Here is a 14,330-nt window from a genome sequence, read left to right as displayed (position 1 = left end):
ATCAGGACATGTTTAAATCTACCTATGATCTGGAAACACCCACCCCCCACCCAGCTTCAAGTTGTCCTGCCCTTCTAGATCTAACCAATGTAAAATCGTACACATACTGATTGCTGTATTATGTCTCCCTAAAATGTATGAAAGCAAGCTGTACCCTGACCACCTTGGGCACATATCAGGACCTCCTGAGTCTGTGTCACTGGCCCATCCTTAACCTTGGCAAAGTAAACTTTCTAAATTGATTGAGACCTGTCTCAGGTACTTTCGGTTTACTGTTTCAAGTCCTGCCAGGGCAGCCCAAGTCCTGCTTCAGCTTTTGGATGATTCCAAAGTTTGCAGGAACCGGAGTGCATTCCAGTGGTGGACAATAGAGTCCTTGGAGTTTCTCAGTTCACAACCTCTAGAGTATGGGAGAAAATGGAGCCAGAAAAAAATGGTGAGCTGGTGAGAGAAAACAACTGTAAGGATTAACAAAACGACTTAGAGGAGTTTTTAGTCCAAACATTTGAAAGCTAGGAAAAGGATAAATTATAAAAATAGCTCTTTTCACTCCTTTTTTTTTTTTTTTTTTCCAATTTCAATATTCTTTACTGGAAGTAACTGGTTGCAAAATAGTTTTTCAGTAAGCATAAAACAAGGCATACACATTTTGAAACTTAAAAAATATTTACAATCCTAAAAAGTACAGTATATTAAAATTAGTGGGTAGAAACACCATCCTTCTTTCTACTCACTCCACTTTCTTTTTTTTTTTTTTCTTAATACTCACTAAGAAGCAAAAAACTACAGTGCCCCAACATCTCTACAGGTATATCTCAACCATGGGCATATATTTGTAGGTCTCCGTGTTCCAGGTGTACATATATATCATATTGAGTGTGTGTATCTGGGTAAGGGAAATCACATGAAAGAAGGGCAGAAGCTTCACAAAACAACCTTAGCTTAGTTTAGTTTGTATCCTTGAGACCTTTTTATCATTTCAGAAATGTTCTTCCAGGGCCTGTTGGTCAAATTGTCTTTGGTCTTGGTCGTTTTTCCTTTCCTTTGATTATGTTTCTTAACTATGTTAAGGAACAAAACAAAGACAGCAAATCAGAAAAGTTAGTGCATTGACAGATAGACAGCGTGAAATAGAATTTGGTTTGAAGAAAAATGATTTGCGACTACCCAGAAAAATTTAGGAAGCAAACATGTTAATTATCTTCCCCCTTAAAATGCATTTGTTCTACCACTGCAACCCTTGATCTTTCAGACCATTGCATCTTTGTTTCGCATTTAGGCCACCCAAAAACCTTTTCATTCCTCACTCTGTGAGACAGCTGTTATGGAAACTGGTGCCAGTGTTTTTTGGCTTCATTATAATGAACTAAAGATAAATCTCTGTCTTTGGCTTTGTATCTTTAATAAGAGAGAGGCCAGAATCTGAGCTTCTGGTAGAGCGTAGGCTGAAATCCCAAGTTAAGCAGCCCTCCACTAGAAGCAGAGTTGGTGGCTGTCGGAACAGTTGAAGCCAAGACCCTGTTCATGTTCTGTTTCATGCTTTTAAAGACAGGTAAACTGAGTGCAGTGGTGTGTGCCAGTAGTCCTAGCTATTCAGGAGGCTGAAGTAGGAGGATTGCTTGAGCCCAGGAGTTTGAGACTAGATTGGGCAACTAAGCAAGACCCCATCTCTTAGGAAAAAAAAATGAAAAATTTTTAAAATTTATAGCTATAAGCTAATTGAACTTTTTTTTTTTTTCTTTTGAGACAGAGTCTTTCTCTGTCACCCAGGCCATAGTGCAGTGACACAGTCTTGGCTCACTGCAACCTCCACCACCCAGCTCAAACAATTCTTGTAACTCAGCCTCGTGAGTAGCTGAGATTACAGAAATGCACCATCACACCTGGCTAATTTTTGTATTTTTAGTAGAGACAGGGTTTCGCCATGTTGGCCAGGCTGGTCTTCAACTCCTGGCCTCACGTGGTCCACCTGCCTCGGCCTTCCAAAGTGCTGGTGCTAGGATTACAGGTGTGAGCCACCATGCCGGGCCAGTTAATTGAACTTTGAATTAATTTATAAAAACTTGCTGAAAACACTGGGCTGGTTAAAAATAAATACAGTATTACATATAAATGCTGAAATAAATTTACCTCTTTAGCCTCCCAAGAGGCTAACAAAGAAAAGGAATGATCAGGGAGAATAAAATCTTGTGTTTTTGTTTCAGAAGAAAAGTTAGCTGAAATATTAATTTTGGAGAGGAAAAAGAGGGAAATATTGCAAGATTTGCAGCTCTCAATATTATTTACTAGTCATGAGAACTTGGACATGCAAATCTAACCTTCAATTTCCTTATTGGTAAAGTAAAAATAAATAATACCTGCCTTCTTGCTAAACATTGTACAGTTGAGAAAATGTATAAAAGGTATTTCGTAAGTGATGAAATATGTAATGATATTTGTTTGTTTGTATTTCACAAATTCAGACCCTAGCCAGATACAAACAGGTATTTAATTTGGTTTGGTCAACTCAATCACCTTCCCTTTCTTCATCCTGCCCTGCTCCCCCGACCCTGAAATTTTCAGTGTCTTTATGCACAACACTCCATTTGCACTCTCACTGACTTTATCCAACTCAGTTTAGTTGTCTGGAGAAACATTTTTTATAATCCAGGATAAAATTCACTCCCTTTCTCTATTGCCTTTCAATAAGAAATTTTGATTAGATAATATTTTTATTATATTTACCTTTTAATAAGACATTTTGATATACATCATTTTGTTTCTTCAAACTGTTTCTTCTAAAGACACCACGTCCACCGGGTGCAGTGGCTCATGCCTGTAATCCCAGCACTTGGGGAGGCCAAGGCGGGTGGGTCACCTGAGGTCAGAAGTTCAAGAGCAGCCCGGTCAACATGGTGAAACCCCGTCTCTACTAAATGTACAAAAATTGGTCGTATGTGCTGGTGGGCACCTGTAATCCCAGCTACTCAGGAGGCTGAGGCAGGAGAATTGCTTGAACCCAGGAGGCAAAGGTTGCAGTGAGCCGAGATGATGCCACTGCACTCCAGCCTGGGCGACAAGAGTGAAACTTCATCTCAAAAAAAAAGAAAAAAGACACCACTTCCATAGCCCAACCCACTGTACAAGGCATCTCTGGGTCCTGGCCAAATGAATTTAACTATCACAGATTCTTCATGGAAGGCTCAACCAAAACTGTGGCATTTCTGTATTTTCTAAGGCTTTTGTTTATTTTTTAAATTAATATTTTAAACAAAGTGCTACCTTTTTCAGCCTTACTTTATGCTGTAAGAGTGACTATTTTACTTAAAATTGTCTTAATATAGAGTTCTTAGCCAGATTAATGATATTAAAAACAACAACAAAATTTCACGTGTAAGATTTTTATTCAAATTTGATTTACATTCCAAAAGAAATTATAAAATATATTCAGTTGTTTATAAAAAAGGGGGAGGGACAAAACTTTAATTCAAATTATAAAACATGATAAAAATTCAGATTAAAATTGGGCTAGTTGCTTGGAGTAACAAGCTTTTAAATCACGATTTTCCACTTCCACACCAAGGATAACCTTCTAATTAATGATTAGCCGTGCTGTAATAGGATAGCACTGAGACTTGAGGAAAGAGAAAAACTGAAGAGCTCTTCCAAGCCCAGACCAGGAACTTTTTTATGCCTTCTCATAGTGGCGAACAGCAACCACATCACCAAAAGTAAGGGTCTGCAAGGTTCAAAAGATAATGAAATCTTTTTATACAGGAACATCAGTCACTGAATATTAAAGATCATCATATATGTAATCTAAGTATTATGCGAAAGAATGACATTTACAAACATTAAAAGCTGCATAAGCATTTTACATCTTTGAAAGAGACTCTGTTGATATATAGTTTATGTCTCTGAAATGAGAATGAAGCAAAAACTGAGATTAGCAATTTAGATTCAGGTCAAAAGAATTTCTTTAGCCTTAAATTATCAGGGTAATTGAGCAGATTAAGTGTGAGAAATGGAGTGTCTGTATTCTTTTCTCAGTTATCTGCTTTAAAAGTGAATGAGTTGTATAATAGGTTTACATAACAGTTTTCAATTCATAACCTAGATAAATTTTGAACAGTCATTAGAAAATCCAATCATTTGAGCTGATGGTATTTGGAATGACTTGTTCCAAAATCAAGAGGAAAATGTAAAGGTACAAATGTTCTTCTTGCTTTGGTTGTCATGGCTTAGCCTATGTGAACTCAGGTAGGTAGCTGGATAGGATGTGGAACATCAGCTCCATTACTCTAATGTCAAATCTAACTTGAAGAGTTGCTATAAAACCACTCTACAGAACTTAGGGGGTTTTAGTGCTCATTGTTTTCATGTATTGATGGGATGTTCAGGAGTATAGTGTATCCTTGTAATTATTGCTTTAATCTTCCTTTTTGAACTCAATCTTGCCTGATCATAGTCATGCATGCCACGGTTGAGCTATCTACTTTTCTGTGTTCAAGAAAAGAAAAAAAAAAAAAAATGGAGGTAAAAGCATAAAGGAGAACTTCAGAGCGAATCTTTTAGAAGTGAGTCCTTTCTTTTGTCGATTGTTGCCAAAAAATGTGAGCAAATATCCTTTAACATGAAAGGAAAACTGTCCCTCTGCTCCCCACCTCCATCTCCACAGAAACGTGAATATCTCAGTGTAGAACAGTGCTCATTGCAGTAGTCAAATGGAGAAGGAAACATGAGTCCCCATTCTTAAACAACAAAACTTTCTCTGCTGTCATCTTACAAGGACTGTGTAAAGCATTCTCATACCCTCCTCCAAAATTGAATGAGCCTACCCACCTATGTCAGTATCATCAATATACCATTGCAGGTCACACAAAAAGTGTCTGAGGAGGGCTTGGTCAAGGCATAATATTTCTTCTCGTTTGTGATACTACTCCATCGTTACAGAAATTATTTGTTAATTATTTTATGTTTGATCAATTTAGGACAAAAACAGACAGGGAAAAAGTCTTGCAAAGATGGAGTCAGAAATGGATCAGAGTGATACAACTGTAAGCCCAACAACCTCAAGGATTGCCAGGAGCCACCCAGGAAGTAGGAAGAAGCAAGGGAGGGGGCCCACAGAAGGACAGTGGCACTAGGGTCACCTTGATTTCAGGGATCTAGACTTCAGAACTGAGAAAATTCACTTTTGTTGTTTTAAGCCACCAAGTTTGTGGTACTTTGTTGTGGCAGCCTTAGGACACTAATACATCCTCTTTTCCAGATAATTCCTAGTAAGTAAGAAGAGGGTGATTGAAAAAAATATTTTTAATGGCTACCTAGTATTAAATATATATGTTTAAAAGGCATATTATGCATTCAAGAAAAAACTGGAAAGAAGTAACAACAAAATGGTTCTCTACGGGAGTCAGGAGCCTTGGCGCAGGCCTGTAATTCCAGCACTTTGGGAGGCCGAGACAGGAGGCAGGAGCATCACTTTGAGCTCAAGAGTTGTAGACCAGCTTGGGCAACATGGCAAAACCCCGTCTCTACAAAAATATAAAAAAATAGCCTGGCATTGGTGGCTTGCACCTGTAGTCCCAGCTACTCGGGAGACTGAGGTTGTTGAATCGCTTGAACCCATGAAGTGGAGGTTGCAGTGAGCCGAGATTGCACCCCTACACTGCAGTCTGGGTGACAGAGCAAGACTTCATCTCAAAAAAAAAAAAAAAAAAAAAGGTTATCTCTGATGAGAAATTAGAGGAGATTTTAACTTTTTTATGTTATACTTTTCTGTTATATTCTAAATTATCTACACTGAACTTTTGTAACTTTATAAATTAAAATATAAACTAAAGATCTCTTATTACAGGAGCTATAAAGTCATCTGTCTGAGATTCTCTTATAATAGCAATTATCTTTATATATTTCAGTGATTATGGGCTTTATATTTCAATTTTATTTGAGAGACATCCATAGTTATCCTACAAAAAAATCTTTTGACACAGTTTTAGGCAAATCAATGGCAACTTTTATTTTTTTAACTACACATGAAATGTTCTCTTTTTCTGCAATCAAAATTGTTGAGCTGAAGAAGACAATTAACTAGGCTCTTTTTGTTTCACCTGTTTTATATATAGTTAAAGAACCTTGCCAGTGATGTATTATTAAAGAGGGAAGGAAGGAGGAAGAATGGAAGAGGGAGGAAGGAAGAGGAAAGGAGGTGAGAGGTGTGGGGAGAGGAGTAAAAAACAAGGAAGAATGGAGAACTGTCATTACTTACCATAACCATTTTGCCATCCTTAATTTCTCTTACAAAATTTGTTTCTTTGCCATCCCATTTCTGTACATGAACAAGTTTGTCTCCATCCAGGCTAACAACAGACTGAGACCAACAATGTAATGCAAAACATAGCAATAAATACAATTCAGATTTCTGATACGGAAGACAAATGATGTGATTTTTGAAAAAATTGTATAATTGAATAAATGATCAATTAATTATCCTATTGTTATCTCTATTACTTCTAGATTATTATGTAAATTTGAATAATTCATAATTTGATTAAAAATATACATCTAAATACAAAAATTTAATATTTTAAAAACAAAAATCCTAAACTAGTGCTTTGCGGCTAGTCGTTCTTCTAAAGAAAGCCTTAGAATGAGGCAAACTGCCCATTTAGTCAATCTAGTCAATCTGAGGCAACCTGGGGAATTAAACAAAATGCACTCTCTCTTTCAAACAAACTGTATCAAATGTTTTCTGAAATACAAGCTTGATATAAAATGTGGACGGTATATGGTAAGAGACAAATACAATTGAGATTTATGCTATAGCAAGTACCCATTGTTCAAAATATAACATATGCACACTAAACTAACTTTGGTGTATTTCTCCTTGGATTGAAATATTGAAAATATTCTACACTTTCCAACATCTTAAAAAAAAAAAAAATGCATTGGGAATCTTTATCTTTATTCCCCCCTCCCCATCCCCACTCTGGAGAAGAAGCAGTTTCTCACCTTACAGTTTCTATCATCTGCAGTGGTTTCATCAAACTCTTCTCCCAGGTAGAAACTAATCTCCGTGTTCTTGAATGTGCTGAGAGTCCTGATGACCACTTTATCTCCTTCCTGACTGATAATTACTGTTGGTTTGGTCACATTTCCCACCTGCCTAGTGGCAAAGCCCACACCTAAAATAGCAAAGGGAACAGTACAGTCTGCAGCAACTTCCAAAATAACTCACAAAGCAAGAATCTGCTTTCTGATTTTGGAATCCAGGTTCTAAAGTGTGAGTTTCATTAGAACATGATTAGCCATTAATCATGTAAAACAGTACTGTGATCATAAGTGGATGCAGAAGAAAACCAAAAAAGTCAGAGAAGCTTCACTTTCTCCACAGAATAGCAGATGCTCTGTGTTTTTGGCCCTGGGTAAGAAGGCAAACAAGTGCCACATTAAAAATCCATTCAGTGGAAAATGCATAGCCTAGCATCTGATCAGGACAATGTGATCTGTCTTTGCCTCTTGCTGACCTGATGAGTGAAAAATGGAATCTGCAAGTATCTAAAGCAGCATGATAAGAAGAGAACAGCCATTCTTATTGTTACCTACCTAGAGCCTTCATGTACTCATCAAAGTTCTGACTGTCGGTCAGCTTCCAGGTAGCACAGAAAGCCTCCACCATCCTTGCCCGTTCCCCTCTTTAAAGACAGGAGCGAGGATCTTCTGGTCTAATTGCCACTGCCGCTCAGAAGACCCTTTACACATCAGCAAGCAGCTCCTGCCTTCTTATTTGCAAAGAAAGTGGGCAAAAATCCAATGATTTAAATTGCAAACACACCCCTCCAGTGTCCCTCTTTCCAAGAGGCTGTCACAGAGGGAGGAGAAGGGAAGGAGCGCTCGAGTGAAGCTCCAATCCTCTTTGTGATTGGCTCAGGCCACTGGGTTAGCAGAGTAGGTCGAGTTCCTCCCAATCGTCACACTACAGCCCTTATGCCTGAGAAAGCTCTGCAGGGATTCAATGGGGCTGGAGGCAGGGAACGGGAAAATGAGAGAAGGTCTTTCAAGTTCAGTGAGAAAAAACTTGGCAAAGGCAATCTCAGACTGCAAGGAAAGAAAGAAGATGCACAATGGGGCATTCAGATTGATTTCCGTTAATGGCAAAGCTGGTCACAAATGAGGACCCCCTTAAAGAAAACCACTGAAATGCCAGACTTTGCAGACAAAGGAGAGTGAATAGTGCGTGTTATTTTCTCTCATCGTTACAGGGAGAGCAAAATGCAGGCTAGAGTATGCCAAACTGAAAAAGAGGAAGGGGAGGAGGTGTAAATGCCTTCCCTAGATATACTGCTTGAAGGCTACTCTGACTGTCAATGAGGAAGCACACTAATTTGGGTCCTTTCCCAACACAAACCGAGAGAATTTAAAGATCCCGTTGTCCTTTCTAAAAATGTGAGAACAAGACTGAGTTGGAAAAGGGATCCAAAGAAGAGTATGGTTAGGACTTACTAATGAGGTACAAAAATAAAGAAAAGAATGCTCTTCCCCCACCTCCTTGAATAGATTATAGAATCCATGTGGAAAAACTGGACAGAAGATTATTTGGTAAGACTTTAAATTACCTGCATTCTAGGACCTTTTGATTTCCTGAGGCCACATCTACATAAATACAATCTGTGTACATTGTACAGTTGTTGGCAGTTAGTGATGGGGAAGGGCAGGAACTGGAGGAGCAGTAGGAATCAGAAGAACTTTGTTTCAATTTGCCCTGACTCAGGGTTCCCCAAGAATGGCAAATGCCTTGAGGGTTCTAAGCAGAGTATTTAAAGGAAGTCTCTGAAACTCCCCTTCACCCAAAGAGATTCCTTCCTGCCTTATTAGTGCGGACCAGCAATGAAAGCAGTTTACCTGCCTCTCCTGGGGACAGAGCAGGAGAATCCGACTTGGTATTCCCTGCCCTTCTCTCTCCCCTGCCAATTAAACTGCAGCTCAGCACATTTCTACCCAATCCACACTAGATCCAACAGATAAGGCTCGGAAGGCCTCCTACCCTAACTGGCGCCTACATGCGTCTTCTTTGTTGCCTCAAGGGTGCTTGTTTAATAAAAACTGTAGTCTTCCTTCACAACTGCTTTTCTTCCAATTTTCACTTTATTTGTGACTGATACCACCATGCACCCAACTGTACAAGCCAGAGACCTCTGAATCATTTCTAATACTTTACCACTAAAATCAAACTTGATGTCAAGGCCTATCTCTTTTGCTTTGTTACTAGAAAAACCAAACTCTGTAAAACATTTTACAGAGGTTTACTCTGAAGCAATATGAGCAACTGAGGCCCAGGGAAAACACAAACTCGAGAAGCCTTGAGAAAGTGGTCCCAAGGCAGTCAGATTACAGTTTGGTTTTATACATTTTAGGGAGCCAGGAAGTGCAGTCAAAAATATAAATCAATACATGGAAGGCATACATTGGTTCAGCTCAAAAAGCTGGGATATCTTGAAGCTGGGGGCTTATAGGTTATGGATGAGTTCAGAGATTCTTTAATTTGCGCTTGGTTAAAGGAGTAAGGCTCTGTCTAAAACTTGGAGTACACATAAAGAAGTTTATTTTATTTATTTATTTATTTATTTATTTATTTATTTATTTATTGAGACAGGGTCTTGCTCTGTCACCCAGGCTGGAGTACAATGGCGTGATCTCAGCTCACTGCATCCTCCATGCCTCAAGCAATCCTCCCACATTCAGCCCTCTTGAGTAGTTGTGACAACAGATATGTACCACCATGCCTGGCTATTTTTTTGTATTTTTAGTAGAGTCAAGGTCTTGCCATGTTGCCCAGGCTGGACATAAAGAAATGTTTTAAATTAACATAAGGATTCGATGTAGCAAGATTAATGGCCTAATTCTTGCTTTGCATTATCTTAGATCTTGTTTATAGTTTGGTGTCTTATTGCCACAAAGAGTCTGTTTTGTCAGTTTCATAATCTCTATTTTAACATGAATCCCTGTCAGTTGTGTCTATATTCCAAAAGTCAGAAGTATATCTGACTTCCCTTCCTTTTATGGCCAGGAATTCAGGTTTTAAGGTTTTTTGGGGGGGGAGGAGGTCCATTGGCCAAAAGGGTGTCTGCTCCGTATGTGGGAGTGCTTAAGATTTTATTTTCAGTTTACAGCTAAAATTCAGATGACTGTTTCATCTATGCAAACTATTTCTCTAGTAAAGATTCTCAAACTGAGTTGTTTTGTTACAAATTATTGCTATATGTTTCATCTAATAAAACACGTTTAAAGTGGTAGAATGTGTAAGTATTGTTCTAAAATATAATGTATCATTTCCTTTTTGTATTCTAAGAACATAAAATTGTTGAGAGCAGGAACCATGTATTATACATCTTTATCTTAGCCCTTTACAGATCACAAGTGAGTGCTGAAATATTTGTGCATACCCATTTATTTCTTCCACTCTCTAGATAAAGAATATGAGATGGTGACATATTTATTCGTAGAGCATATATTCCTGCAATTCTGATTCCTTTAAACTTTATCAAAAACATGAAAGCCCCACAATTTTGAGGCAGGTTTTTTTCGGTTGCATATTAATCTTGTAATAGGCAGAAAAGAATACATGTTGCCATACAGATATCTGTAATAGAAATTTTAGAAAAAGCCAATTGATTATTTTTTAATTAATCATTTATGGATACATAATAGTTGTGCATATTTATGAGGTACATATGATATTTGGATGCAAGCATACATGAGTAATGATTGAATCTGGGTAATTATGATATTTATCACCTCATTCATCATTTCTTTTTGTTGGGAACATTCTAAATATTCTTTTCTAGCTCTTTTGAAAAATGCTATAAACTATTGTTAACTATAGTAAACCTGTTGTGGTATCAAAGGCTGGAACTTATTAATTCCACTTAACGGTGTTTTTGTACCCATTAACCATTCCCTCTTCATCCCATGTTCCTGACCACACTTCCCAGCCTCTTGTAACCACCGTTCTATTCACTACCTTCATGAGATTAATTTTTTTAGCTCCCACATATAAGTTAAAACATGTGATATTTCTCTTTCTCTGCATGGCTGAGTTCGCTTAATATCCTCCAGCTCCATCCATGTTGTGGCAAATGACAACTTTGCTCCTTTTTTTGTGGCTGAATAATATTTCATTGTGTATATATGCCACATTTTCTTTATCCATTCATCCACTGATGAACACAGTTGATTCCAAATCTTGGCTATTGTAACTAGTGCTGTAATAAACATGGAAGCACAGATACCTCTTTTGATATACCGATTTTCTTTGTTTTGGATATATACACCGCAGTGGGATTATTGGATCATGTGTTAGTTCTATTTTAAGTTTTTTGAGAAACCTCCATATTGTTTTCCATAGTGGCTGATCTACATTCCCATCAACAGTGTATAAGCGTTGCCCCTTTATCAACATTCTTACTGTCTTTTTGATAATAGCCTTTTTAACTGGGATGAGGTGATATCTCATTGTGGTTTTGATTTGTATTTCCCTAATAATTAGTGATGTTGAGTATTTTTCATATGTCTGTTGTCCATTTTTATCTCTTCTTTGAGAAATATCTATTCAGATCTTTTGCCAATTTTCAATCAGATGATTTGATTTTTATTTTATTTTATTTTTTTGCTATTCAATCATTTGAATCCCTTACATCTTCCCTTGTTGGATGGATAGCTTCCAAATATTTTTTCCATTCTGTAGATTTTCTTTTCACTTTGTTTAGTGTTTGTTTGTTTTGTTTTTGTTGTACAGAGCTTTTCAACTTGATATAGTCCTCTTTGTCAATTTTTGCTTTGGTTGCCTCTGCATTTGAGGTCTTACTAAAAAATCTGTATCAAACCAATGTCCTGAAGTATTTTACCAATGTTTTCTGGTAGTAGTTTCATAGTTTCAGATCTTACATGTAAGTCTATGATTCATTTTAATTTGATTTTCATATACAGTGAGAGATAGGGGTCTAATTTCATTATTCTGCATATGGTTATCAAGTTTTTCCAACATCATTTATTGAAGTGATCATCCTTCCCACAGTGTATGTTCTTGGCACCTTTATTGAAAATAAGTTAACTGTAAATACAAAAACTTATTTCTGGGTTCTCTATTCAGTTCCATTGGTCTATGTGTCTGTTTTTATGCCAGTATCATGCACTTTTTGTTACTATAGCTTTGTAGTATCTTTTGAAGTCAAGTAATGTGATGCTTCCATGTGTTCTTTTTGCTTTGTTCATTTTACTTAGGATAGCTTTGACTATGTGGAGTCTTTTGTAATTCTATATGAATTTTAGAATTTTTTTTTCTGTGAAGAATGTCACTGGTATTTTAACAGAGAGTGCATTTGTAGAATCATTTTGGGTAGTATGAACAATTTAACAATATTACTTTTCCAATTCATGAACATGCAATATATTTCCTTTTTTGTGTGTTTTTTTCATTTTCTTTCATTAGTATTTTATAGTTTTCATTGTAGAGATCCTTCACTTTTTTGGTTAAGTGTATTCCTAGGTGTTTGTTTATTGTAGCTGTTATAGATGGGATTGCCTTCTTGGTATCTTTTTTAGATTGTTCATTGCTGCCATATAGAAACGCTACTGATTTTTGTATGTTGATTTCATATTCTACACTTTACTGAATTTATCAATTCTAACCTTTTTTTTTTTTTGGAAGACTATTTAGGTTTTTCTAAATATGAGATCATGTCATCAGCAAACAAGAACAATCTGACTCCTTCCTTTGCAGTTTGGATGCCCTTTATTTCTTTCTCTTGTCTCATTGCCCCGGCTAGGACTTCCAGTACCATGTTGAATAAAAGCCACTGGACTGTTCTATAACTCCATATACTGACATATTTGACTTCTTTTACATTATTCAGAATATAATGGCTATATACCTAGGAATGGTTGCTTTCAAATAGTAGCTTATTTGCTCTGATTATTGAAGAATTCAATAGAAGATAAACTGAAAGAACAGAGACTGTGTTGTGCTAAGGATTTAACATTTAACAAATAAACCTTTTTCCAAGCTTTCTTTTCCTTTCTCTTTTTCTTTTTCTTTCTTTCTTTCTTTTTTTTTAGACAGTCTATCTCAGTTGCCCAGGCTGGAGTGCAGTGGCATGATCTGGACTCACTGCAACCTCCACCTTCCAGGTTCAAGCAATTCTCCTGCCTCACACTTCTGAGTAGCTGGAATGACAGGCATGCACCACCACACCCAACTACTTTTTGTATTTTTAATAGAGATGGAGTTTTACCATATTGGCTAGACTGGTCTCGAACTCCCTATCGTACGTGATCCACCCTCCTGGGCTTCCCAAAGTGCTGAGATTACAGGTGTGAGCCACCTCTCCTGGCTTTTTCCAAGCTTTCTAAACCTGGGAGCAATTTATGATTTTGCTGTGGCTTTTATCATACAAATGCATCTACAGTCTCATAAGGGAAAGATTATGACAGATTGACTCCTTACTCAAAGTTGTTACCTTTATTTATTAACTAAAGGCACTAATGGTAAAGAATTCATTATAAAGACCTGTTTAAAAAAAAAAAAAAGTAGTGAAATAAAAGAAACAAAGAGAAGTTGCTTTAGGAGATCCTGGCAGGATCTTCGCATGAGGCTGAATGTCTTGGCCTTGCTTTACAACAATTTTTCCTTTTTAACAAAATAGAAGGTGTTAATAAAGTTTTAACATTGTTTTGAGCAAAGTAAGCTAACTGAGGTTATGACATTATTTCTTGTAAGATATCCAAGGTTATGAAGCAACAAAAATTAAATAACATTCAAAGTACTTGCTGCCTGAAGTTCTCTCTTACCAAATTACAAAGAATAAAACAGTAATTGAATATCTCTGTAGTTGGAAATGAAATATAATTACACAATAAAAGGACCATTGGCCCACAGTCTCTCCCATAATAGGTAATGCTGGGCAAGGTGTCAGAACCCTGGCATTGGAAAGTGGTCAACTCAAGGATTGGCAAAAAGAATTTACAGATGATAGTATAGATTTAAAAAGAAAAGTTTTATTAGATAGAAAGAATTCTCCAGAAGAGTGCAGTGGGCACCTCACCAAGAGGACTGATTGTGCAGCAGTGAATTTTTCCTTAGGAGTATTTATGGTCCTTAAAGGAGGATCCTAAGGGTAATTTAGATCATATCAGCCACTTAGGTCACGATAAGTGATTACATTTGTAGACATTTTGGTGCCTTAATGTCAGCAAGGGTTGCACAATGAGTTTTGATTCACATGTATCCTGGAGATATATAGAAATTCTAGTTAGTTACAAATGTTTGGGAAAGAAACCTGCAACCAGATACC

General features: G+C 37.1%; 1 protein-coding gene across 2 annotated transcripts; it reads right to left on the bottom strand.

Annotated features, from left to right (window-relative positions):
- Window positions 1-3,364: 3,364 nt before the first annotated feature.
- FABP7 (fatty acid binding protein 7) lies at window positions 3,365-10,621 on the bottom strand. Of its 2 annotated transcripts, XM_033234443.1 has the most exons (4): window positions 7,588-10,599; window positions 6,994-7,166; window positions 6,251-6,352; window positions 3,365-3,718 (listed from the first exon to the last, which is right to left on the bottom strand). In XM_033234443.1, the coding sequence occupies exons 1-4, from the start codon at window positions 7,658-7,660 to the stop codon at window positions 3,668-3,670; spliced, it is 399 nt and encodes a 132-aa protein (XP_033090334.1). In that variant the 5' UTR covers window positions 7,661-10,599; the 3' UTR covers window positions 3,365-3,667. The 2 variants fall into 2 exon arrangements, with proteins under 2 accessions (XP_033090334.1, XP_033090333.1); XM_033234442.1 differs by lacking the exon at window positions 3,365-3,718 and having other exon boundaries at window positions 4,549-6,352; window positions 7,588-10,621.
- Window positions 10,622-14,330: the final 3,709 nt, after the last annotated feature.

Source organism: Trachypithecus francoisi, unplaced genomic scaffold, assembly GCF_009764315.1.
Source record: "Trachypithecus francoisi isolate TF-2019V2 unplaced genomic scaffold, Tfra_2.0 Lachesis_group15, whole genome shotgun sequence".
Classification (NCBI taxonomy): domain Eukaryota; kingdom Metazoa; phylum Chordata; class Mammalia; order Primates; family Cercopithecidae; genus Trachypithecus; species Trachypithecus francoisi.
The sequence above is the reverse complement of the archived record's forward strand: the minus strand, read 5'-3'. Positions and strand labels throughout refer to the sequence as shown.

What these genes read in the sequence shown, in the direction of transcription:
- FABP7 (XM_033234442.1), bottom strand. Translation starts at nt 7,660, where the DNA reads ATGGTGGAGGCTTTCTGTGCTACCTGGAAGCTGACCGACAGTCAGAAC. An exon ending in TGAGTACATGAAGGCTCTAG is followed by an intron (nt 7,167 to 7,587) that starts GTAGGTAACAAT and finishes TTGCTATTTTAG; the next exon opens with GTGTGGGCTTTGCCACTAGG. An exon ending in CAGATGATAGAAACTGTAAG is followed by an intron (nt 6,353 to 6,993) that starts GTGAGAAACTGC and finishes TGTTGGTCTCAG; the next exon opens with TCTGTTGTTAGCCTGGATGG.